General features: G+C 44.6%; 3 protein-coding genes across 4 annotated transcripts; 2 read left to right on the forward strand and 1 right to left on the reverse strand.

The window, feature by feature from the left end:
• The first annotated feature begins 971 nt into the window (after positions 1-971).
• slc5a8 (solute carrier family 5 member 8) lies at positions 972-7,881 on the forward strand. The gene is made up of 15 exons (XM_036518415.1): positions 972-1,322; positions 1,916-1,981; positions 2,227-2,278; positions 2,637-2,704; positions 2,818-2,972; positions 3,114-3,254; positions 3,811-3,940; positions 4,336-4,424; positions 4,826-4,935; positions 5,407-5,474; positions 5,638-5,724; positions 5,935-6,149; positions 6,643-6,746; positions 6,994-7,082; positions 7,753-7,881. Exons 1-15 carry the CDS (start codon positions 972-974, stop codon positions 7,879-7,881), a joined length of 1,854 nt encoding a protein of 617 aa, XP_036374308.1.
• A 1,280-nt stretch (positions 7,882-9,161) lies between these two features.
• Positions 9,162-10,812, reverse strand: lyrm5a (LYR motif containing 5a). Of its 2 annotated transcripts, none has more exons than XM_036518142.1 (3): positions 10,733-10,812; positions 9,943-10,018; positions 9,162-9,565 (listed from the first exon to the last, which is right to left on the reverse strand). In XM_036518142.1, the coding sequence occupies exons 2-3, from the start codon at positions 9,985-9,987 to the stop codon at positions 9,359-9,361; spliced, it is 252 nt and encodes an 83-aa protein (XP_036374035.1). In that variant the 5' UTR covers positions 9,988-10,018; positions 10,733-10,812; the 3' UTR covers positions 9,162-9,358. The 2 variants fall into 2 exon arrangements, with proteins under 2 accessions (XP_036374035.1, XP_036374034.1); XM_036518141.1 differs by having other exon boundaries at positions 9,943-10,021.
• Positions 10,813-10,816: 4 nt separating this feature from the next.
• On the forward strand, positions 10,817-22,028 carry cfap94 (cilia and flagella associated protein 94). Its single transcript, XM_036518416.1, has 15 exons — positions 10,817-10,864; positions 12,004-12,088; positions 12,194-12,285; positions 12,384-12,488; positions 12,590-12,727; positions 13,112-13,258; positions 13,695-13,798; positions 14,366-14,645; positions 18,038-18,140; positions 18,328-18,491; positions 18,693-18,858; positions 20,412-20,626; positions 20,774-20,932; positions 21,125-21,238; positions 21,736-22,028. The coding sequence occupies exons 1-15, from the start codon at positions 10,817-10,819 to the stop codon at positions 22,009-22,011; spliced, it is 2,196 nt and encodes a 731-aa protein (XP_036374309.1). The 3' UTR covers positions 22,012-22,028.
• Positions 22,029-22,680: the final 652 nt, after the last annotated feature.

Genomic DNA, 22,680 nt, shown 5'->3' on the forward strand with positions numbered 1-22,680 from the left:
ACCCTCCATGCAACTGCAGATTCCTTTGTGTACAATACAGTGACAGATTCCAAGAGATGGACAAAACCACATTAAGAGGTTTACACTTCATTATAAATGATAAAATAGATCTGGAAGCTCAAAAATGTGACGCTATAGTTTGGAATTCAATATGGAAATATAAAAAAGAACTTAACAAGGACCAATTCCCTTTGATCAGATGACTACAGCACAATGAAAGTTATAAGAAGTCAGTTCTTTTTTGCTTGTTTTCTAGCTTTTATGGCCATCATTTTTTCCAAATCATATAATTACAAACATTTTAACACATGAGTGTAAGAAATACTGAGTTTTAGCTCTTTTGTTAATCATCTTTTAGACATCTTGTTATTCATTTCCCATCTTCAATCACAAGGTATCAGTTTGTGTGCACAGCTGAGTATCATGTGTTGGGATGGACACAGCATATAATGTCCATCCAGTGGGCTACTGATACAGTTCACCACTCTTTGTTATTAGAGTTGGCAACTGCACTTTGAAACCAGGTTTGTGTGTGTTTTTTCCCATGTATCTGTCTGGAGCTGCACATTAAAGTCTGCAAACACATGGTGACCGAACTGACTGAACTATGAAAAAGGCCACTGTAGTTCCTGTCCACCCTCAGGTCTACATGCCTCACTGGGGCGGGGATGGGTCAGTGATAGTGAGGGGTGGGGACGGAACAGGAGGAGGAGGATGTGGGGGGGTGGGGAGGTGGTTTGGGCGATGACAGGGTACTTATCAACCAGCAAGGAGAACAATCCCTGCCCTTCAGTGTCTGGAGAGGTGTGCTGCAGGCCAGGAGTGCCTCTGTCCCCCGGGAGAACAGAAGAAAGCCTCTGTAACTCACTGGCTCCGGTTCCAGTGCTGTGCACAGCCCTCTCTGGGTAGTCAAACCCCAAACCCAGATCCTTGGGAGCAGCAGTGAGGCAGAAGACGGACACACAGCGGTCATGGCTGCGGCCCCAGCGGTGGCCTTCTTCTCAGTGTGGGACTACATGGTGTTCGCACTAATGCTCCTGGTCTCAGCTGCCATCGGGATCTACTATGCGCTGACAGGCACGGGCCAGCGCAGCTCCAGGGACTTCCTCACGGGCGGCCGCGGGATGACCGCCGTGCCGGTCGCCCTCTCGCTGTCCGCCAGCTTCATGTCGGCCATCACTGTCCTGGCCACGCCCTCCGAGGTGTACAGGTACGGGGCCATCTTCGGTGTCTACGCCGTCTCCTATGCCCTGGTGGTGGCCGTCTGCTCCGAGGTCTTCCTCCCGGTCTTCTACAGGCTGGGCATCACCAGCACCTATGAGGTGAGAGGCGTCTTAGCAACATCCAATCAACATGGCTGCAACATCTCAGAGACACATTTCCACTGATACAGTGAGCGGTCAATCAATGTCTGACAAAAATCTCAGCTGTGTTTCACAATTTTTGTTCATTCATTCTCGGTGATATGAGATGTGACCACAGCAGTACTCAAAACCATATTAGGTAAATAAAGAACACCAGATATGTACTGAAAATTATTAGTAGAAGCCATGTTGAGAGAAAACTGTATTTTCACATTGACTTCCCAGAATCCTCTTATCCGTCAGCAATATTTTCACTGTACAGAGGTTTGATTATGTCTTTTTTGTTTACTGGTTATCAGGCTATGATAGAATCATGTAATGATAATAATAATGAAAACAGAGGAAAGGATCTCATTAGAGACAGTAGGATCTAACAACAAAATGCAAAGATTTTTACAGCCCTGTACACAGGTACATCTGCTCAGCCATAACAGGTTCTGACCATTCTTTGTTGAAAGTCAAACTGATGTAAAGGCGACTGATGTAATGAGGTGCTGTTTTGTTATTGTCCCCTCTTTGAAACTGTACTGTAACCTTTATGTCCCCTGCAGTATCTGGAGCTGAGATTTAACAGGGTGACTCGGCTTTGTGGGACTGTACTGTTCATTATACAGACAGTGAGTACATTCAGTTCTCCCTCCACCTATGTTCAAAGTGAACACAATGTTAGTCTCTACGCTGCTGTGCAGAGCATAAAAACACTGTTTCCACATTGCTATTTGGAGAGGAAAACCACTGTCAGTTAGTCTCCACTGATGTTCAGACTAAAAACATTAATTTCAGACCCCTGCTCAGCATTAACTCTGGTAGTCAGATCTGAGAAAGATGTCCTTCATGTCCACTTTCTCCACTGTCACAACAGGTCCTCTATACTGGTGCAGTCATCTATGCCCCTGCTCTGGCATTGAACCAAGGTACAGCGCTCTCAGCCGTCATGCAAGAATGTGGCAGTATCCGATGGGGACAATCACCTTTTTGTGTTTAATCTCTGTGTGTAACTCATGCTAATTCCTACATTGCATTAGACGGTTCACTGAGGTGAGCCTGTTGGATGCCAGCCAAAAGTGTGGAGGACTGTCTGCTTCTTTGCTCACCTAAACCGCAACATTTCCCTGTGACTTCCAGTCACCAGGGTAGAGTAGAGAGGATCATGGGATGGGTCTGGTTGGGCAATGTCACAGTTATTCACTTTGGAGTGCACTTGAAGGTCAGGAATGCGCTGTTGCCGGGATTCAAAAACTGGACCTGTGACCTCTCGTCTCTCCTCTCCAGTTACTGGCTTCCACCTGTGGGGGGCTGTGATATCGACGGGAGTAGTCTGCACCTTCTATTGCACCTTGGTATGCTCGCTGACGCAGATCTGCACTGGTAATGACAGGCCTGCTGACTCACCTTCGCATTGGTAATGACAACAACTTGAGTCACTGACACAGCTTTCGGTGTGCTGTCCCAGGGAGGCCTGAAGGCTGTGGTCTGGACGGACGTGTTCCAGGTGGGCATCATGGTGGCGGGGTTCCTCTCAGTCATAATCCGATCCTCGGTTCTGCAGGGCGGCTTCTCCACCATCATCAATGACTCCGCCCATGGAGGGAGGCTAAACTTCTGGGAGTGAGTACACTCCCACCACAGGTGTCTCTGGAGTTTTTCCTCAGGCACGTGCTCCCTCTCTGACTGTCTGTACAGTGTGTATGTCCCTCCCCTCCTGCCTGTCCTCCTCACAGCCCCTCTCTCCCTCTCTCTTGGGTTCAGCTTCGATCCGAGCCCTCTGAGGCGACACACCTTCTGGACCATTACATTTGGAGGAGCGTTCGTCTGGATCGGGCTCTATGGAGTCAACCAAGCCCAGGTTCAGAGATACATATCATGCAAGTCCCTGAGCCATGCCAAAATGTGAGTTATCACCATAAGGGTGTGTGTGGGGGGGGGACAATAGTGGCTCTGAGGTGTTTGACAAGCAAAGGATTGTTGGTGAAGTAGGCTTTTGGTGGCTGGTACATACTGATAGGGTGGAACTTCACCTCAGGAACTTCAGTGAATGTGAAAAGTCAGGAACCAGCCAGAGACAGAACCTCAATCAGCAACCAAGGTTTATCAGAGCATATGCATATGGAGACAAGTAGAAACAGCACTCTCAAGTACAGAGGTGTGGACCACAAGTCTACCTCGCTGACTTCTGTAGAGCCCCTTAATTCCCTGAGATTCCCCCCATCCTTATGTTTACTCGAGAATTACATCATGTTGACCCGAGGATGGCTCCAGGCCTTCATGGCCCTGGAGGATTACTGGTACACAGTTATACAGCTGGACTTTTAATGAAGAAATTAAATGTCTTACAGAAGTTACAATAGCAGTGCCCCATTGGGAAATAAACTGACAATATTTGGGTTGAGTATGGGTTACAAGCCCCAGCTTCTCCTTACCACCGCACCACATCGGTGCTCAGCAGGTCTCTCCTGGTGAACCTGGTGGGACTGTGGGCCATCCTTTTCTGCTCGGTGTTCTGCGGGTTGTGCCTGTACTCCATCTACAAGCACTGTGACCCCTGGACAGCAGGCATGGTGTCTGCTCCAGACCAGGTAGGAGACCACACCCCTCACCCAGGAAAACAGGTGTTTGCTTAAAATCAAGCAGGAGATAATGTGCACCAGCTGTATCAACAACACAGATAAACTTCCTTGGCAGCTTTCAGGCAACTTCCTTGTGAATATGACAACATGGGTAATATCTGTGGCCACAGTCTTTACTCACTTTCTGGCGCTGTCACCAGAGTCGGGTTCCAGGTTTTTGCCTGCTGGACTCACACAGGGCATGACCTCATACATTCATAGACTCTCACTAAGGTCAAACACAGATCAGCCTTTTGTCTCTGTGTGATATGACTCCAGAGACAGAGGGAGAGAGTGAGCAACACTAACAGTCTCAGATTACCAGTAAAACCCACTGCGATCGTGCTGGTCTTCCCCCTCCCCAGTTAATGCCCTACCTGGTCCTGGATATCCTGAGAGACTTCCCAGGACTACCTGGGCTGTTTGTGGCAGCGGCATACAGTGGCACTCTGAGGTAAGAGCTCTCCCCTGTCATTCCTAGACCCAGCACACAGAGTAGTCAACCATCAGCTGCTGCGTACTCTACAGAGGTGGTCTATGTCAGTGTGTTTTTGTCTTTAGATACGTGTGTGTAATTATGTGAGTTTGACTTTGGTGAGTGCTGTGTATATGGTTGTAAAATGGTGGTTTTTCCTAATCTTATTTATTAAGACACCAGTTCCGGTTCTGATAGAGTGAATCGCCCTTCTGGTGCAAACCTGAGGCTTGGCCCAGTGTGTGTATTGTGAATATGTTTGGTGTATAAGTTTGTGTGTGTTTGCATGAGTGTATATGTGTTTGTATAAGTGTGTATTTGTGAATAAGTGTGTGTGTGTGTTTGCGTAAATGAGTATTAGTCTGCTCTCCTCTCCACAGCACAGTGTCCTCCAGTATAAATGCTCTGGCTGCAGTTACCGTTGAGGACCTGATCAAACCATACTTCAGCATGTCTGAGAAGAAGCTGTCCTGGACCTCCAAGGGTCTGAGTAAGGGACAGTGTCCGTCACAGCTCTCAGTGCTATCATCGCAGCTGTGACCTGTAACTTCTCGGGTTCAGGCCTGCTGAACTGGGTGGTAACTGCTCAGTTTCCAGCCTGTTTCAGTAACTGTCCTTTTTACTGTGTTTCCAGCCTGTTTCAGTAAATCTCCTCTCTGCTCTATTTGCAGGCTGTTTCAGTAACTATCCTCTCTGCTCTATTTGCAGGTTGTTTCAGTAACTGTCCTTTTTACTGTGTTTCCAGTATGTTTCAGTAACTGTCCTCTCTGCTCTGTTTCAGCCTGTTTCAGTAACTATCCTCTCTGCTCTGTTTCAGGTTGTTTCAGTAACTGTCCTCTCTGCTCTGTTTCAGCCTGTTTCAGTAACTATCCTCTCTGCTCTGTTTCAGGTTGTTTCAGTAACTGTCCTCTCTGCTCTGTTTCAGGCTGTTTCAGTAAATGTGCTCTCTGCTCTGTTTTAGGCCTGCTTTATGGGGCAGTGTGCATTGGAATGGCTGGCCTGGCATCTATGATGGGTGGGCTAATACAGGTGGGGAAAGATACATTAGGAACCCTTATCTTGTTTCCTGTTTCCTATGACACACAAGGAACAGTTGTAAAGGAAGATTCAATTGTAAAGCTGTTTGTCAGGATAAAACTGATTTCCCACATGCTGTTGTAAAACAGTGATGTGTTTCTGTCTCCCCCTGCAGGCTGTTGTCAGTATCTTTGGTGTTATTGGCGGGCCACTTTTGGGCCTCTTCGCTTTAGGCATACTCTGCCCTTTTGCCAACGCTACAGTGAGTACAACAGCTCCTGCAGGGTTGCCAGCTCTCACACTTTCACCATCACACTCTGCTGAGACTCCTTTGTCATGATCTCAAGGCGTGAGGGTACTGGTGAATTTGCGAGGGTTGGCAACCCTGCTCCATTTTCTTGCTGTACACCTGGGAGGCTGAATGTCTTCTTGACTTTTCATTGCAGACTAACTGCGTGTCTCTGTGTTGCAGGGTGGTTTGGCAGGTCTGCTGACTGGGTTTGCCCTGTCCCTGTGGGTAGGGATCGGGGCACAGGTGTACCCGCCTCTGCCACAGAAAAGCCGGCCCCTGGCCCTAACCACAGCGGGCTGTAACTTCACACTTACTGAAACAGTGCTTAACATGACTGTGGGCCCAACAGAAGTGCCCCTCCTCACCACAGTCTTACAAGAAGCCACATCATACAGGTGAGCTTCCACAGGTACAATAATAATAACAATAAATTACTACTCTATACTTTGCAATGCACTGTATAGAGTAAGGGAGAAACACCCAGCATAGATATCCTTTATCAACAACACAGGGGTACAGGTGTACATGGGTAGATCACCATGAATCTGCCCTCCTCATCCCATAAATGCAGTTAAGTTGTATTATTATACGTTACTCATTATGTTTGAAACCCTTGATCAGAGCCACACGCTGTTTCTCACGTGTATCATTGTGTCACACTAATTGTCATGGCTGCCAAAACCAAGCTGGCCCTTCAATGCCACTGTCTCTGTGACAGATCCTGCCAGTATGATAACTGGTACTGCCCATGTGAGGTTGTGGATCTTTGAAAGACCCTGGCTGAATGAACACTTGTACTGACCATCTGGGGTTGCAGTTCTTTGACATACCCTTCCTGTACAATCCTGGCTGTTGACATTGTCCATTTGTGGTTTGTTTTTTTGGCAGATCCTTCCTGGCTGACTACTGGTACTCTGTGTCCTACCTGTACTTCAGCCCTATTGGGACCTTGACTGCAATTACAGTGGGGCTGTCGGTTAGTCTGCTCACAGGTAGTCATCCTCCTCCCTGTTCTTTATGTAAATGCACTGCGCTTCCTCTCTCTCAGACAGCATACGTAGACAATTCTAACCTTCCCTATTCCCTAGAATCAATTCTAACGATTCAAATAGCATTATCAGCTTCCCTTCATCTAAACTGCCTGAGAGGGAAAAAACAGCCGATGGAAACCATTACTGATTTTTTTCCCATTTGTTTAATATATTGCTTATTTTGTTCCTTCTTTATATTTTTCATCAGGTGGTAAAAAGCTGAAGTTGGAACCAGGACTGACATTGAGGAAGGAAGACCTAACCTGTTATCTCATTTACAACTTCTTTAAAAAGAAGGTAAAAGAACCACCAGTGGCGTGTAACACAATGATCTGTCTGGGGGTTAATGTACAGGTTGTTTCAGTGCAGGAAAAGATGGGGACAGAACATACAGACCGTACCAGCGTAGCAGAAGCTATATATTTGTGACTGTGCCCAAAACCTGTAGAGAGCTGGGCAAAAAAAGTGTCCCACTTCTGTCCGTTGCACTTGGAATGAGCTGCAGACAGGTATGAAATTACACATGCTTGTCTCTCTGAAGGACTTTAAAGTTAGGGTTAAAAGCATGGCAGAAAATGACATTGAAGTCTGTACATGTTTTGACACTTAGTGTCACCACACCTCTACTGAGCATCGTGACTGTGCTCAGTGTGTAAACTGATGTTTTCTTTTAAACTGTAATGTCTTGTGTTTTATGTTGTAAATTTGTCACTGCCCAAAATTTCATGTGCTATTTTTGGCTATTTTAATCTTAATAAGACTAAGATGGTAAAATTAAGGTTAAATAAACAAAATAAAAGGTGTTGTGAGAGAATGAGCAAGCTGTACTAAAAGCCCCTATTAGTGTATTACATATAAGAAGAAAGCAGTAGTGTTTAATTATGTTATGTGATGTTATGTTATGTTATTATGTCCCCAATAATGATCAGCTCCTCTAACACTGTACACACTGCGTTTTTGGCCCTAGGCAATGACACGTGCAAGAAGACAGAACCCGGTGGCAAATGGCAAGAGGGACCTTGGAACAAACAATGCTGCGTTTTGTGACATGGAGCTGGATCTCTCTGAGCCCCGTTCCAACATCTCTCGCCCCTGAAAACACCCTAACAGCAATATTCAACTTCTACCCTAAAACTGGGCCCAGTCCCTCTCACTTCAGAACAGAACTGTCCAGTGATTTTCTTACTGTACTGTTTATCTCCCTTTCATGGTTTTAAGAATTGTTTTAATACTTTACAATTGTGTGTAATTCCTGTAGATCAGCGTTTCTCAAACCTCTCCTGGAGTACCACTTGTCCTGCATGTTTTAGATCTCTCTCTGCTCCAACATGGCTGATTTAAATGATCGATTTGTTATTAAGCAGCTTCAGGAGTTCATAAAGAGTTAATCATTTGAATCAGCTGTGTTGGAGCAAGGAGAGATCTAAAACATGCAGGACAAGTGGTACTCCAGGAGAGGTTTGAGAAACACTGCTGTAGATGGTTAAGTAATACAATGTTTCATGTACTTTAGGTAAACTTCAACATATGCATACTCACTGACTCTACCTCTGTTTAGCGGTACATTTAAACTTGCTCTACTCAAACATAGAGCTTGAATGTGATTGTCCAGATCATTGTAGTGTATAATGTGTTGTGTATATTTTAGTCATATTGTAGCTCAAATGGTGTTCAGGTATTTGTGAAGTGCACAGGTGTGTGTGTGTAGGTTAGACATGACTTTGCTAAGTATTTGTGCAGGGGTGTGTGTGTGTGTGTGTGAGAGAGAGAGAGAGAGCCAATTTCCACATTAGAACAAAGAAATGGAAGGATGGCAATGGCACATTTTATTTATGAACAATGATGCAGGATGTTCAACACAGGACCATTTCACCTTGATAAGAAACTGGCTGCAATCTCATAGATTACATGAAATGATGGCTCCATTCTGACAGAAACTGCTCCGTATTTGCTGTAGTTTTATACTTTAATTTTAAAAAAGACTGGGATCTGAATACTTTTGTAATTAATAAAATGAATAAAAAAGTATTATCCTTTGTTGCTGTCTTTTGTCTACAGACTAAGAGCTGATTTGTAGATTTCTCTTGAGATGCAACTAACTTTAAGAGTGGAATTGTCTTTTAAAATGGGAAAATACATGTACACTTATTTACAAATCTAAGCACAGAAACAACGTTTGCATCAAATGAAAACTTTCACCTGCATGTGGGAAGCATAATTCAGTAAGAAAGTGACAAAAGCTTGTAACACAATTGTATGTAAAAAAAAAAAAAATCACAACAGAAAGGAACATGTCCCTTTGTGCAAAGCAGATAACATTTTTACACTTCAAAACAGATTTCTCCTGTTTTGCAGCCAAAACATTCCATCACTTTCTAACAATTTCTTTTCCTGAAAATCACAGAGAGGGCAAGCCACGATCCAGCCTCTGCTTTTAATAATGACCATTGAACATGCAGAAACAGTGTTGTATCGATAAGGACAGTCGCTCATGGCATGTCTCCACACTAGTAGCACCCAAATTGTGGAGGAGAGGCCATGGACACAGTGTAGACACAGTGCATCATGATTCGTTAGTCCTCATAGTATCGCTTCTTCAGAGCCCTGTATTTCCTCAGGTAATACAGGGCCTCTAGCTCCTTTATTACAAACTCCCCACGGGCAATCAGCTTTTTGATCTTTTCAGGGTCCGTCTCATCCTTGTTCTTCATGAACGCAGTCTTCAGACGCTCTCTGAAGTAGTTGGCACCTTTGGGATACTCCCGTCCGAGAAACAGCAGCTTTTAATGGAATGAGATAGGGAAAGCCCATTAGCTTCCCCCTTCGCCATGGAATAACACCAACTGCAATCTTCCAAAGCACCCTGATGAATCTGGTAGCCTGACCTTCCTCAAGCAAACTACTGTCGCATGACGTATTGATTTGAGCATGATGTGTTCACTAACTGCGTGTCGGAACACACGCGGATGAACTCTTAACGAACATGATCACACATGGTTGTCAATACGCAAACTCAAGACATCTAGGGCAGGGTTTTCAGTTCGTGTGCATCATTGTCGAAGCACGCCATCTGGTGGAAAACTTGTGTAAACTCAACAACAAGGCTGAGAGTATGATCCAGCTTCGCATTTTTTGAGAAAAAGACTTGTGCACTTACATTCTTGTACAATCTGACTACTTCACCTCTCAGCGGATTGGCCATTATCACCTTCTAGACGTGAACCAGGCCTGCGCTTCTGGAATAAAAGGACAAAAGCCGGACAACAGTTAGCTAGCTACCTGCCAGCCTTTAACGTCTGAAAAGCGTCTCGCCAGTTTACAAAACATTCGACACTGAGAAGGAGTGATTGTACCCAGAGGTTGCGTTTTGTAGCTTGCTAGGTCTACCAAACGTAGCTTTAGCCTAGCTGTCTTACCCTGTCTCAGATGTATAACCTTAACACTCGCTGGCAATCTAGTTAGCTAGCTATCTTTAAAAGTTGCAACCTGTTTTGACAATCTCATCTTGGAACGCTACTGTACATACAGTATATCTTGCCAGCCAGGTGAAATTAGTTGGCAAAACCCATGAATTTACGTCAAGCTTGCGAGCAAAGTAAACATTATCTAAATTACACATATCTCTCATACAAAGCTGGTTAGTTGGCAAACAATTTTAATGAAATGACAGCAAGCTGCCTGATATGCACTCAACTAATCTAAAGCTTGAATTGACAATTTAACCAGTTGTAGTTAGTTTTAGTGTTGGTTCTCTAGCTTTCTTGTTTAGGCTTAGCGTACATGCTAGTTGGCTGGCGATCTAACATTCACTTTAAACGAATGTGGAAAAACGGATACCTGTAGTGTTTCTGACACAGTACAATATCATAAAGCATTATTCAAGTTCGGCAATATAGTTATATGCTCATGGAATCAATCGCAAACGCGATAGCGAAGCCGATGGCTACCTTTGTAACAACCTTGTCCTTCAAACATTAGTTCACTACTGGGTGCATAAACAAAGGCGTACGTGACAACATCAGTTGACAACAATGTCGCAGAGCGGACAGACCTGCCGTAAAGCGTTCCAACACAAGTCGGTAGTGCGCATGTGTCAGCGTTACCATAGCAGTTAGGACGCCAAAACAGTGACCGGGCGACAACAGCAACATGGTGAAGTTTTTCCTCTACCTTAAAATGTTGTTTTGCTGTCTTTCAATATGTTTTGCATCTTTCGTTAAATCACGATTATTATGTGCAAGTCCATGAAAAACTGCATGCTTATTTTGCTATAGTTTATAATATGTAGCTATCTTGCTTAACTTAATCATTAACTAAGTAGTCTAGTCTGACGTTATTTTTAGCTAATGTTAGGTAGCAACAAGGTAGTTACTTATCTGCCTTGTCAACAATAGCTAACTGCTGTAATTGCTGTAGATAAAAAATATAGCCAGCTATATATTTTCTCACCTGCTATGTTAATTTCCGGATTTTCATTTTCCCACAGACTGCTCAGCTTACTGTTACTGTCCTTCTTAACTTTCTTTTCTCTCTGTTTGTCTGTTACTCCTGTGTTAGCCACCCAAGAAAGCTAAGGTATGAGGAGGATGAGGTAGCCACATGATGTCATTTATGATTTGAGACAGAGGGAACTCTAAAACATCATAATAAACTAGGCTAATATAACCTAGGCTACTATAACAAAGACGCAGTGCAAGAGAGGTTAATATTAGAAATACAAACCCACCTCTCGTGTTCCTTTAGCTACATTTTGTCACTTAGCAGACGCTCTTATCCAGAGCAAAGTACAAGATGTGAGCACATTAATGTTACATTTACATTTGACATCCAGCAGATTTTCTAATTCTTATTCTCTTATTTCCTAGCTGCATTTAGTTTCAATCTTTCCATGAGCTATCAACTGCTGCAGAGTTTCGCTATGGCATTTTATTGCTTCCCTCGTTTTGTAGTGTACTGTGTTTATTGAACATTTAATTTGTTAAGTAGATAATCATAACAACAGTTGCACAGGGAACTAAAACTTTAGACAATGTAGACAAAAAGAAAAGAAGCAGGCAGAATGTATAGCATTTCAGAGTACATTGTCTGCTGTAGAAAGGAGAAAAGAATCTTACTAAAGGGCTAGATAAATACGACTGCCTTCTGTGTAGCATCCTTGAGTTTCAAGCCGTTTGTGATTGTTTCATGCCACTTATGGAATCTTTTGATTTGGCTCAAGTCGGCGAAGAAGAAGGGCAAGGCTAGCAAGGCCGACAGGGAGAAGGCCCAGAAGGAGGAGCAGAAGAGGAGGCAGAAGGAAGAGGGTACCGCCGCTGCGAACAGTCGCCCGCTTTACTCCTTTCAGTTCGGGTTGCTGTTGGCTGCTTGTGCTGGGGAGGCGTGACGCCCTGCTTTGTCTGCTGTCACAGAGGAGGAGCGACTCCGCAAGGAGCAGGAGGAGCGGGAGAGGCTGGAGAGGGAGCGGCTGGAGCGGGAGAAGCAGCAGATGCTCGAGGAGAAGGTCAGGCCCCAGATACGTGCAGGATGTTTCATGAGTGCTGTGACCACAAGTAGCCAATAAGGAAAAGAATACGCAATAGCGTGTCCATTAACAAACAGGACAGGGGCCGCAGATCTGACGAGCTGGAGGAAGTGAGGCGCATGCTGGAGGATAACCTGACTGCTGTGAATAAATGGGAAGCGGAGGTCAGGGAGAGGGCGAAGGTAAGCCAAATATACCGGCGTAGGTGTACAAAGAGAATGCCATGCGCTGCTGAAAACTGTGTCCAGGCAAATGTGTGCGATTCTGTTCTGGTTTTGTTCAGTGGGCGCGCTACATGCGTTGTGATGGGACTCCGAACCCATCGATAGCACAGGAGATCAACACCTTCATCAATCTGTGGAGGGAGGATACTGAGGTCCAGATTGGTCCAGTTCTGGAGGACAACGCCCTGGCCCTGCAGGTTAGCGCTGAATGGGGGACAGGCCTCAGGCCCTGCTACGCCACCCTCTCCCTGAGGTTTACCGCTGCTCCAGCCTCTTTTTTCCAACGGCCCTGCAGTCAACCATTACACCACTCCTTTCACTTTTGAGTTAAACTGTAGAGTTCATGTTTGATGTAGACATTTTGGTATTTTTTGAGAAACTATAAAATAAGTTCGTGTTTGATGTAGATATTGCGGTATTTTTTGAGAAATTATACAATAAGTTCGTGTTTGATGTAGATATTGCGGTATTTTTTGAGAAACTAAACAGTAAGTTCATGTTTGATGTAGATATTGTGGTATTTTTGTGAGAATCTACAGTAAGTTCAAGTTTGATGGAGATACTCTGTTTTTTTCCTGCAGCTCATAGAGGAGCTGGAGTCCATAATTAATAACAGAGGTGACTCTGAGCAGAACAGGAGAGAGACAGAGCAGGACAAAGAGACCCTTCGGTCTCTACAGAATCTCATTCATTGCAAACTCCACCTTGCCTCGGAGGAGATGCTGAAGGTAAGAGTCACTCACTTCACTGAGGAGGCACTGAGGCACTTGGGTGAGGAATCATCTATGAAAGAAAAATAAAGTTTAGTGTAGCCTTAATTTAAAAATATTATATGGTTAGTATAATATAGGGAACAATGGCATGTATTAGTAAGGAACAGGACTGATAACCCAAAGGTTGCGAGGTCCATTCTGATGTGTGCCACTGCTGTTGTACCCTTGGGCAAGGTACTTAACCCAGACTTCCCCAATAAGCATCCATCATTATTAACGGGTAACATTTAAAATTTGAAAGCTATGCAAGTTGCTCTGCATAAGAGCATCTCCTAAGGAAACATGATACTGTAGTATATGTAGTCACATGTTTTTTTTTCTGGCATTTTGTTTGCTGTTCAATCAGAGCCATGTTTTCATGGTGTTGAATTTCTGCTTTCTGTTCATCCAGTGGTCAAACGCTCATGCTGATGCGGAGACCGGGAACATGCACAAAGTGATCCAGGACAAGAACGTCACTCTGTGTCTCTGGGCCAACCTCAGCAAAAACTCCAGGCAGGCGCCTCTTCTACACCATGGACTCTGTGTCACTCAGATCACCTGCATTAGTTGTGAATATACTTCTGAGACATAATTTAAGCCACAAACTTTGACCCTTAGCTATCTCAGATAGTTAGCTACGTATATTGGAATTTTTTGTAGTATTACAACTGCAAAAACGATTCATATTGGCTTACTAGCAAAAACAGATGAATACCTTGAAATCAAATACTATGGGTTATTAGCTTCCAAGCTAATTATACTGTATATGTATACAGATACCTCTCAAATTTTTTATTTTTATACATCAAGAACTTCACCAAAAAACTCCACCCATTCATTTGGCAATGAATTCTGGGATGCGAAACATTCTAGATAGTGTGCAGCCTATGCATTTTTATTGTGATTGTAGTGTTACAATTGTGTACTTTGAAACACATTACCCCCTATGTATTATTGATATGTTAACACACATGTACTTGCTAAGCGTAGTCAGTAGAATGCTAGTGTGTGATTTGTGACCAAAGGACAGAGAGACTGAGGTGCCCCAGTTTAAAGCCCCCTCCCCTCCCTGGTGTTAAGGTTGAAGGAGTTCTGCTTCGAGGAGGTGGGCCTGGCATTCGAGGTGCCGAAGCAGCTGGCCGTGAGCGACGTCGCCGTGCGGATCCTGCACACGCACTATGACCACCTGTCCAGCCTGAGCTGGGAGGTGCAGTCCCGCAGGCGGGAGTCAGCTGCCAAGGCGGAGGAGGCACCCCTGGTGGCCGAAAAGGAGCAGGAGGAGCAGGGAGACGAAGAAAGCAAGGAGGACGGGCAGCGTGGAGAGGAGGATGTAAGGCCGGTCAAATCAGCTGGCAGTAAGGTGAGGAAGGGCCAGCAGGGGTTAGGGGGTAAGCCTCTGGCTGAGGCAATGAGGGAGCCGATAACGAATAACAAATCGTCGAATTCGTCGATAACGAATCACTGGCAGCAGGGGGGCAGAGATGTGAATGGCTCTAATTAGCATCTGAATAGCGGTGAGTGAACTTGCCTCGCTCCAGCCTTGGATGAAACCACCATTTTTGAAAAAGAAAAATCACTTGTGATTGGTTGGTAGATCTGTCGCTATTGGTCACCCTGGGCCATTATAATAGTCTTGGGCATAATAGTCTTGGGCAAACCCCTCCCTTACAAAACTAATTATAGTAATAATTTCATTTTAAGTTATGTGTATAATTAATAAGCCTATATAAAAATACTGCTAGTGCTGTTATTGAAGACTATATTCATGTGATGTATGCTATATGTTGTATAGATTAATGTTATTGTTATCTTATGGGCTACACTATAATCAAGGACATGAATGAATTTATTAGGGAAAGAAAAAACATTTACGAGGAACACGCTTGAATAAAAGTAAGAGCTTTATCAATACATAGGAAAAATATCAAATGCACAAACAACTGTGTGAAGACAACTACTGGCCTAGCCACTAGAACAAAAGTTAGCCTATAGCTGGACCTGGGGAATCAGATGCGCCTTGAAATGTCTTTTTGCCGCCTCAGAGTCATATGTATTTGGTGGCATTCTGTCCGAATGTGGTCCAGTGTGCAGACGTCTGTGATGTGTAGCTGTGTACTTCCGATTAGCTTCTAGCCTTGCCTGCAGTGTGGCACACAGGTTGGTGAGCTCCTGGCTGCGAAAGGATGGAGGTCGCACAATCCACCCAGACACCCCCTCAAAGGTGCCGTCCTCTTCATCGGACATCATATCAATCGTGATGCCCTTCCAAAAGTCGATTTCATCTGCAGCTAGTACACCCTGCCTCGCTTCCAGCAGCTGTAAACACAAGCAGTACAGACAATCAGTACTGCACAATGCACTGCGTGTTGATACATCTACTAATGCAACAATGAATCTAATCTAATCAATCTTACCCTCTTCCTTCTCTGTCGATTCCGGGCTGAACTCTTCATAGCTTCTGCCTGAGCCGCAAGGTCTGGTTGCCTGTACCGGAAGTTCCTGCGTACTGTCTCATAGTAGGTCTTGCAGGCAGCTGGAAAACAATTAAATGAGTATGTTATCAATAAAAAAAACGGAAACAGTCACAGTGAAAGTAAAAAAGAAAAAACACTGTAAAAGTTACTTACATAGAATGGCGTCATTATCCACACTGCGCAAATCCGGACTTGCAGCTAGAGCTTCGACCAAATAAGACGTGACAGCCTCGTTGTGAGGGGAGCTCAGTCTGCGAAAACAAAATGTAAATGCATCAGAGAACGTCTTTATTTGTGTTCATACAGCAGAATGCATGCAGCCTATTTTTTAAATCTTACCCTTGCTCCGGTTCGTAGCGCCTGCAATTTGCTACCGAGTTGTGAAGACGACGCACCGCTTCCTATAAAATACAAGTCACTTTTGTGAACAAACTTACACTGGTTCTGCTCAAGCACTCATAGTTTAGCGACTTTCTCGCCCAGTTGTTTACATGCTACTCAGATCTGCTTGTTACTTCTATTTTAACAGTCACCGAATATATTCTTACCGCGATTTTGGGATTGTGCGCCCGCCTTTTCCTCGTAGTCTCCTCCACACCTGGGCAGCAGTTGGATTCCAAAGCAGCCATCCTCTCCTCTATGGACAGCAATCTGGTGTTCACTTCGGTGAATTGCTCATTCACATCGGCAGCAAACTGAGTTAGCTGGCGAGACAGCTGACTGATAGCAGTCAACAGTTTCTTGTCGTCTGTTGCGGGACTGGCTGAAAGGGGTCGATCACAATGTCCATGCAGAGGAGTTTCTGGGGTGTTGAAGGTGAGACACCGTCCAGCCATTGTTGATTGTTTTTCCGAAACTCCATTTCTGAAACAGCGTTTTTTATGGTCAAAATACTGTGTATGAGAGAATCCATTGGCACAATCTGCACAAAGGCGCCGAGATCTTTTCTTCTTCAGTTTTGGGGCTTCCATCTGCACAGCGGAGAACGTGTTTGTGTTTATATGCTCTTGTCTCGCGAAGTCCTCCGTGTGACCATGACGTCGCATGTGATTGGACGAGCCCTCCGTGTGGCTACAGTTGCTTGCAGTATTGTATCACTGTGGTAAAAGACCATCTAGCAAAACGTTCCTGCGCTGACGTGTGAGTGGCAATTCATTGTTCGTTCTCATTACCACTTGTAAGTCTGAAAGTGAGATGAATGACCCCGCATGCTAATATTGCATCAATAAGTAGAATATTCAGGAAATTCAAATACGATATGATCATACAAAAAATTGTAAAATCAAATATCTTAAATATAACACAGTATCCACCAATGTTATTATTATTTTCTTTTTCCATGCCACGGTAAGCATTGCACCATTCCGTAGAGCTGTCCAGAGACTGGTACAACTTGTTGTTTCCCTAAATTGTCTGTTCTTAAACATGGTCTGATCTGTGGATCAAACCAGTGAAGTACAGTTCCAAAGGTGGTGTTGGGATTGCCTCATTCTGAGGGGAAGTACCTTCTACCAGTTTAGCCCTGCATATTGCAGCAAGAAGAGATTCAAAATATATTCAAAAGTTCCTTTCTTGTGTTCACCCGTGATTCATAGCTAGACAAGTCCTCTGTTGATCCCTTACTGTGGAAATTAGCAAGCATTAAGTAATCATGATCAATTTAGATGTGATGATAAAGGCTTCAAAATAAATTGTTGAATTAAATTGTACTTGTTTTGTGTATCTTTTTTATGACAATGACCATTGCTAGTGGTATACAAGGTAATTCATCATAGCATACTTACTTACATAAGACTATTCATCTATTAAAGCTACAATTTAAGAGTCTATCATTATACTAAGCCTGATTTTTTTTATACCAGAGGGTTTCTTAAAATGGTGGCAGAGGTGACACCTTTTCCTTTTAGGAAAAGGTGTCACCTCTGGACCAGTGGTGAGTAAAAATCCCCCGACTACCCTGACTTGCATTTGTATAGCTCACAGAATTTTCATTTTCATGTGAAAGCCTCCCCTAGACCTAGGGGATGGGGGTCAACTGCCAAGCTTCTCAGGCTTGTAAAACTGCCAGAAATTCAAATCCCACGTCAATTCCTGGCAGTTTCCGGCAGTTTTATGTGCTGCCTACAAATTCCTGTGAACAGTCGTTAACCTGAACTTCCACGGCAATTTACAGTGCTGCTTACTGACGAAAATCCCACTCTTCATGCAGTAGTTCCTGTGGAAGCTCTGCATGATGGAATTTAGGTTTGACAAACCAAAACTTGTGTGTGTTTGACAGAGTGCTATCAGTGTGTCCTCTGAGAAGGAGGAGAAGAAGAGCACACCACTGCAAGAGGCAGAGAAGGGAGAGAACGGCGGGGAGAACCTGATGGAGGAAGCAGGTGGGAGAGGAGGGGCTCACGATGGCTTTGGGGTCAGAAGTCAGGAGTTGGGGTTTCAGTTTTGGTCAAATTTTTTGACTCCTGATTGATTCTCATCAGCCTGGTCTGGCCTGGTCTGGTCCTGTTGTGGTTGTAGCATCATAATGCCTTGCAGCATCAAAGGCATCACTGATGTGTCTGTGTGCAGGTGCGGCAGACCCCGTCCCCTCTGCTCCAGAGCCCGTGACCGACACTCTCGATGCGGACATTGTCGACTTGCGTCAGTACATGCCCCTGGGCGGTGTTTTTTATTTCGACGTGTTCTGGCTGCCACCCCAATCCAAGCTGGTCAGCGGATGGGAAATGAGAGAGGTGAACATGCTGCATCTATAAATGCTGATCGTGGATCAGTTATGCCTTTAGTTTTTCACCCACACAAGGATAAGTGAGTAAGGATTAGGGTTGGGTTAGCTGACTCTGAATCAGTACATGGGGCATAATGAGAGGGGTGAAGCATCAATGTGAAAATGAATGTCCCATGTTGAGCACCTGGTCCTGTGCCTCTCTTTTCAGCTAAAAGGCTCAGGACTCCAGCCCTTCCCCTATCCCGCTCAGCCCCAGACCCAAAACACCACTTCTGGGAAAGAGGACACCTCCGCACCAATAGGGGTCTCCATAAAAGTGCCTGACTCAGTTGTGTTCCTGGAGGACCCCCTGGTGGCACGATGGGATCCTACAGGTAGAACTATGACAGGCTATCAAGGGATGTAAATCAATATACAGGTATAATGATGTAGGCTGAACACACTGTAAAGATTTGTACCAGAATCAAGAAAACACCTCTAGAACAGTATGCATTTACAATCTAAAGCCCCTTTCAGACATGCACTGCAACCCTGAACTTATCTAGACATTACCCCGAAGAGCTGTATGTGAGAACGCAAATGTCTGAATCAGTTGGACTGGAAATGAAACAGACTTTACCCTGCCAGCTCCCTAGTACAAAGTCTGTGTAATGTCCGATTGAGTCCATTCGTGAAAAGAGCAGGTCATTGTCCGTAGAATTCATAGCGAGCAAGTGGGCATGTTGATAACGTTTCTATCATGTGACTGGTGCGAAACTGGAAGAATACAAACATCTGCTTCTTACTCTTTTCTGCTCACTTGTATATTGCTTTCCACTCTTTCGTTGATATTGCAGATACCTCCAAATAATGTTATTTTGAGTCCAATGATCGTTAAAGAGATAGTTAGCTATAGCTGTACTGCCAAAACTTGTCTCTTACGATGATTAATAACGTTGGTTAGTAGTTTATTATCTGGTTAGAAGCTAGCTATGTTGTAGCCAAGTAATAGTGATAGGTATAGTGAGATAGGTGAACTGGTGACCTGACATTACATAGCGAACAACCAAAACTTACCTTCCTGTTAATAAATGTATAATTAATAATAAATTATGTGTACCGGTAGCACCATTTGGATGGCTATGTGTGAAATTTTTTTATAGGCTATCCAAAAATACAATAGCTATGTTCGCCTTCTCCTCCTCCGTGCCACATTATGTGCCCGTACCACTGAAAGGTAAGACATTGAAAAGAAAAAACCTGAAAATACTTCAACTCGCGAATACTTTTTGTGAACTCGTCAATATTTTTCACTCGTGAGAATGCAAGTGGCGTCTAACTCGAAAATACCACGAGGAAATCTAGACGTTTCTAAACTCGCAAAGATTTCACGCGACAATGTAACATAGTACAAATGTAATCATTAATGGTCGCATACTGGGTACTACACTGAAAAATAGCATGCAGTATACAGTATATACCTGTGTTATACGCAGTACACAGTATGCAGTAGGCGGTTTCGAATACAGCCACTGCAATTTCTGCAGCGTACTTTTTGCGTCATGTCCTGCCTCCTGCATGCTCTACCCAGGCGCCACCCCTCGCCTAAACCAAACGGAGCATTTCCAGTAGGTGAGAACGTGTCTGACACGGACAAGCTCCTGTTGTGTGCTGCATGTATGAAAGGGCAACTCCGGACAATGTCCGGACCTGATTCTCTGCACATTGTCCAGAGTTCATATGTGAAAACGGCTTTAGATATACACCAAGCACACTTCCACTCTCTGTTAGACATACAACATGCACATGTCTACTGTTTCTATTAGACATACACCATGTGTATATTCACTGTCTCTATTAGACATCTGAGTTAGATGTACATCATGTTCTTATCGACTGGGTTTTTCTGTTCTCCCATCTCTCTCACTCTGCTGCTGGTCTCCCACAGTTCTCCAATGGAGGACAGACTGTATCACAGACACCACTTATGATGCCGCCACCAAAACGGTGTCCTTCAAGACTTCTGCGTTCCACACCTTCGCTCTCCTGCAGGACGCTCATGCAAACATGCCCTTCCAGTCCTGGGAACTGCGACCACTGGGCCTGAACTCTGCCCAGCTGACCATTACCGCAGCGGTGTCTGAAGTCAGCATCATAATCAAGGCAAGAGGGGCTCTGCTTACCACAGCTACTCCCTAAGTTGACCACCGCCCAAATGAAACTGCATTACTGCCTTTTCCCTCTGCCTCCAGTAGGGTTGCATTGTAACAGTTAATTAACTAATGCTGTGCTTCCCTCAAACTCTGGCAGGACAACCAGTGCATGCTGACCTCTGATGCAGGAAGTGTGCTGAGCCATGTGGCGAGGAAGTGGATGAGCCCCTCTTCCCTTCAGAAAGCCCTGAGCAGCGCAGGGGTCAATCTATTTGTGAACGAATACTCATCCAAATATGTCAGCATCACTGCCAAGGTGAATGTCAGGCATAAAAGAGAAACATATCGGTTAATGCTCAGTAGACCAGCAGAGCGCTTGCACCCTCTAGCTGTAACGTTATAAATGTCCTTCATGCTACAGACTGAAAAAATCTGCATGCAAGTTGTCTTTGTAACAAGCAATTGTCGTCACTGTTATGCTTTTCTCACAATGCACATCACTCCACAGGACCCCCTGACAGAGCAGGCCATGTATGAACAGATGGCCCTGGTGGCCTCGACCTTTGCCTTCTCCTGGAGCCAGTGGAACAGTCAGTGTGGACAGGAGCACCTGGTACTTCAGGTATAGACATACACATACTCACAAATGGTTTGACAGAGTGGTGGCCCACACTGAGGAGGCCTTTTCGGTCTGTATTGTAAGTTGGGTAGACTTGTTTGGCGTGGTACCTGCACTCTGCAAGGGCCTGTGGCCTGCTTTCTGCCATCTTCTGTACCACAGCATGTACCCTGACAGCACCCTCCACCTTATCTCATAATGGTGCTCCACTAACAAATCTATCCCTACACTTTCATAATGTACTCCAGCTTTTGTTTTCAGATTGTCAGCGGAGCCTTAGTGCTCAAGCAAGATGGCATTAAATCATATGCTATTAGCTTTTATAGCTTTTATAACTGACATGCAATTACCATTAATGCAATTGTAAACTACACTGACTACACTATTACTTTTGAACCATAACTTTTTATATAAGACTTATTGCAAAACTGTTGGGTGAGGGTTAGCTTTATGGCCTTTATGGTCTCCCTCCATCAACGTGTAACCCCACCCCCCTACAGGCATGTCAGCACCTGGAGGCGGGGCCTGTGCCGGAGGGGGCGTGGCGTCTGTTCCTGCTGGGTGCTCAGAGGTTCATGTGTCTGGAGATGAAGGAGCGCAGCGAAAGCTTCTCCCCCAGGCTGGCCGAGGACAGCGAGTTCCACTCCACCTTCCTACACATGCTCAAGGACTACATGAGCCCCGCCGGGTGGAGCAGGGCGCAGGAGTCGCACCACCTCTTCGTCGACTGCGTTTACAAGCTGCTGTGCGCCACGCGGGTGCTCACCTACTCCTGAGCACAGCGCACCAACCAGCTCCTGACTGCAGTGCACTAACCCACTTCACAGAACTTTTAGCAGAATCACTTTGCTTTTATTGTGCAAATCCCTCTTCCCCCTCTTTGGAACATACAGAAGTGCATAAATTCATTATGGAGAACAACACAGCAAGAACTTGATGAAGAGGAAAAAAAAAAAAAACCCCATCTGTGTCTCATAATAACAATAAATTGCAAACAAACCGAACGCATACATAATTTATAGATATGCACAATTCCCCCACACAGTATTCTAATGCATTAAAACTGTAAAACGATAAGTTAGATTTTAAAACAGTCATTTATTATCACTTTTTAAATAAAAACTGATGTTTGATCAGTGGACACTGATGGACTGATGGACACTTTAATGTAAAATGTGTCTAAAAAAAGGCAGCCACATCTGTCAAAAGAAAGTGCATCTGACTCCATTTAATCAAAGCTACAGTAAAAAGATTAAAAACAAACTGCCATCTCCATTCTGCCAACAGCCAGGCTCTGATTGGTCTGCACTGTGTTGATAGCCGGGATGCGATTGGTCATTTCGAGTGCAGCTCATTTCCGTGATTGGGCTGGGTCGGGTCGAGAACATCACGGCACCAGCGGGGGACGCCATGGGCCGCAGCCCGAATGTCCTCAGCACCGGTAG

Source organism: Megalops cyprinoides, chromosome 23, assembly GCF_013368585.1.
Source record: "Megalops cyprinoides isolate fMegCyp1 chromosome 23, fMegCyp1.pri, whole genome shotgun sequence".
Classification (NCBI taxonomy): domain Eukaryota; kingdom Metazoa; phylum Chordata; class Actinopteri; order Elopiformes; family Megalopidae; genus Megalops; species Megalops cyprinoides.

What these genes read in the sequence shown, in the direction of transcription:
- slc5a8 (XM_036518415.1), top strand. Translation starts at nt 972, where the DNA reads ATGGCTGCGGCCCCAGCGGTGGCCTTCTTCTCAGTGTGGGACTACATG. An exon ending in TGGTGTCTGCTCCAGACCAG is followed by an intron (nt 3,941 to 4,335) that starts GTAGGAGACCAC and finishes CCCCCTCCCCAG; the next exon opens with TTAATGCCCTACCTGGTCCT. An exon ending in CTGGACCTCCAAGGGTCTGA is followed by an intron (nt 4,936 to 5,406) that starts GTAAGGGACAGT and finishes GCTCTGTTTTAG; the next exon opens with GCCTGCTTTATGGGGCAGTG.
- lyrm5a (XM_036518142.1), bottom strand. Translation starts at nt 9,987, where the DNA reads ATGGCCAATCCGCTGAGAGGTGAAGTAGTCAGATTGTACAAGAAT. An exon ending in TAGTCAGATTGTACAAGAAT is followed by an intron (nt 9,566 to 9,942) that starts GTAAGTGCACAA and finishes TTCCATTAAAAG; the next exon opens with CTGCTGTTTCTCGGACGGGA.
- cfap94 (XM_036518416.1), top strand. Translation starts at nt 10,817, where the DNA reads ATGTCGCAGAGCGGACAGACCTGCCGTAAAGCGTTCCAACACAAGTCG. An exon ending in GAACCTGATGGAGGAAGCAG is followed by an intron (nt 18,141 to 18,327) that starts GTGGGAGAGGAG and finishes GTCTGTGTGCAG; the next exon opens with GTGCGGCAGACCCCGTCCCC. An exon ending in GGCACGATGGGATCCTACAG is followed by an intron (nt 18,859 to 20,411) that starts GTAGAACTATGA and finishes GGTCTCCCACAG; the next exon opens with TTCTCCAATGGAGGACAGAC.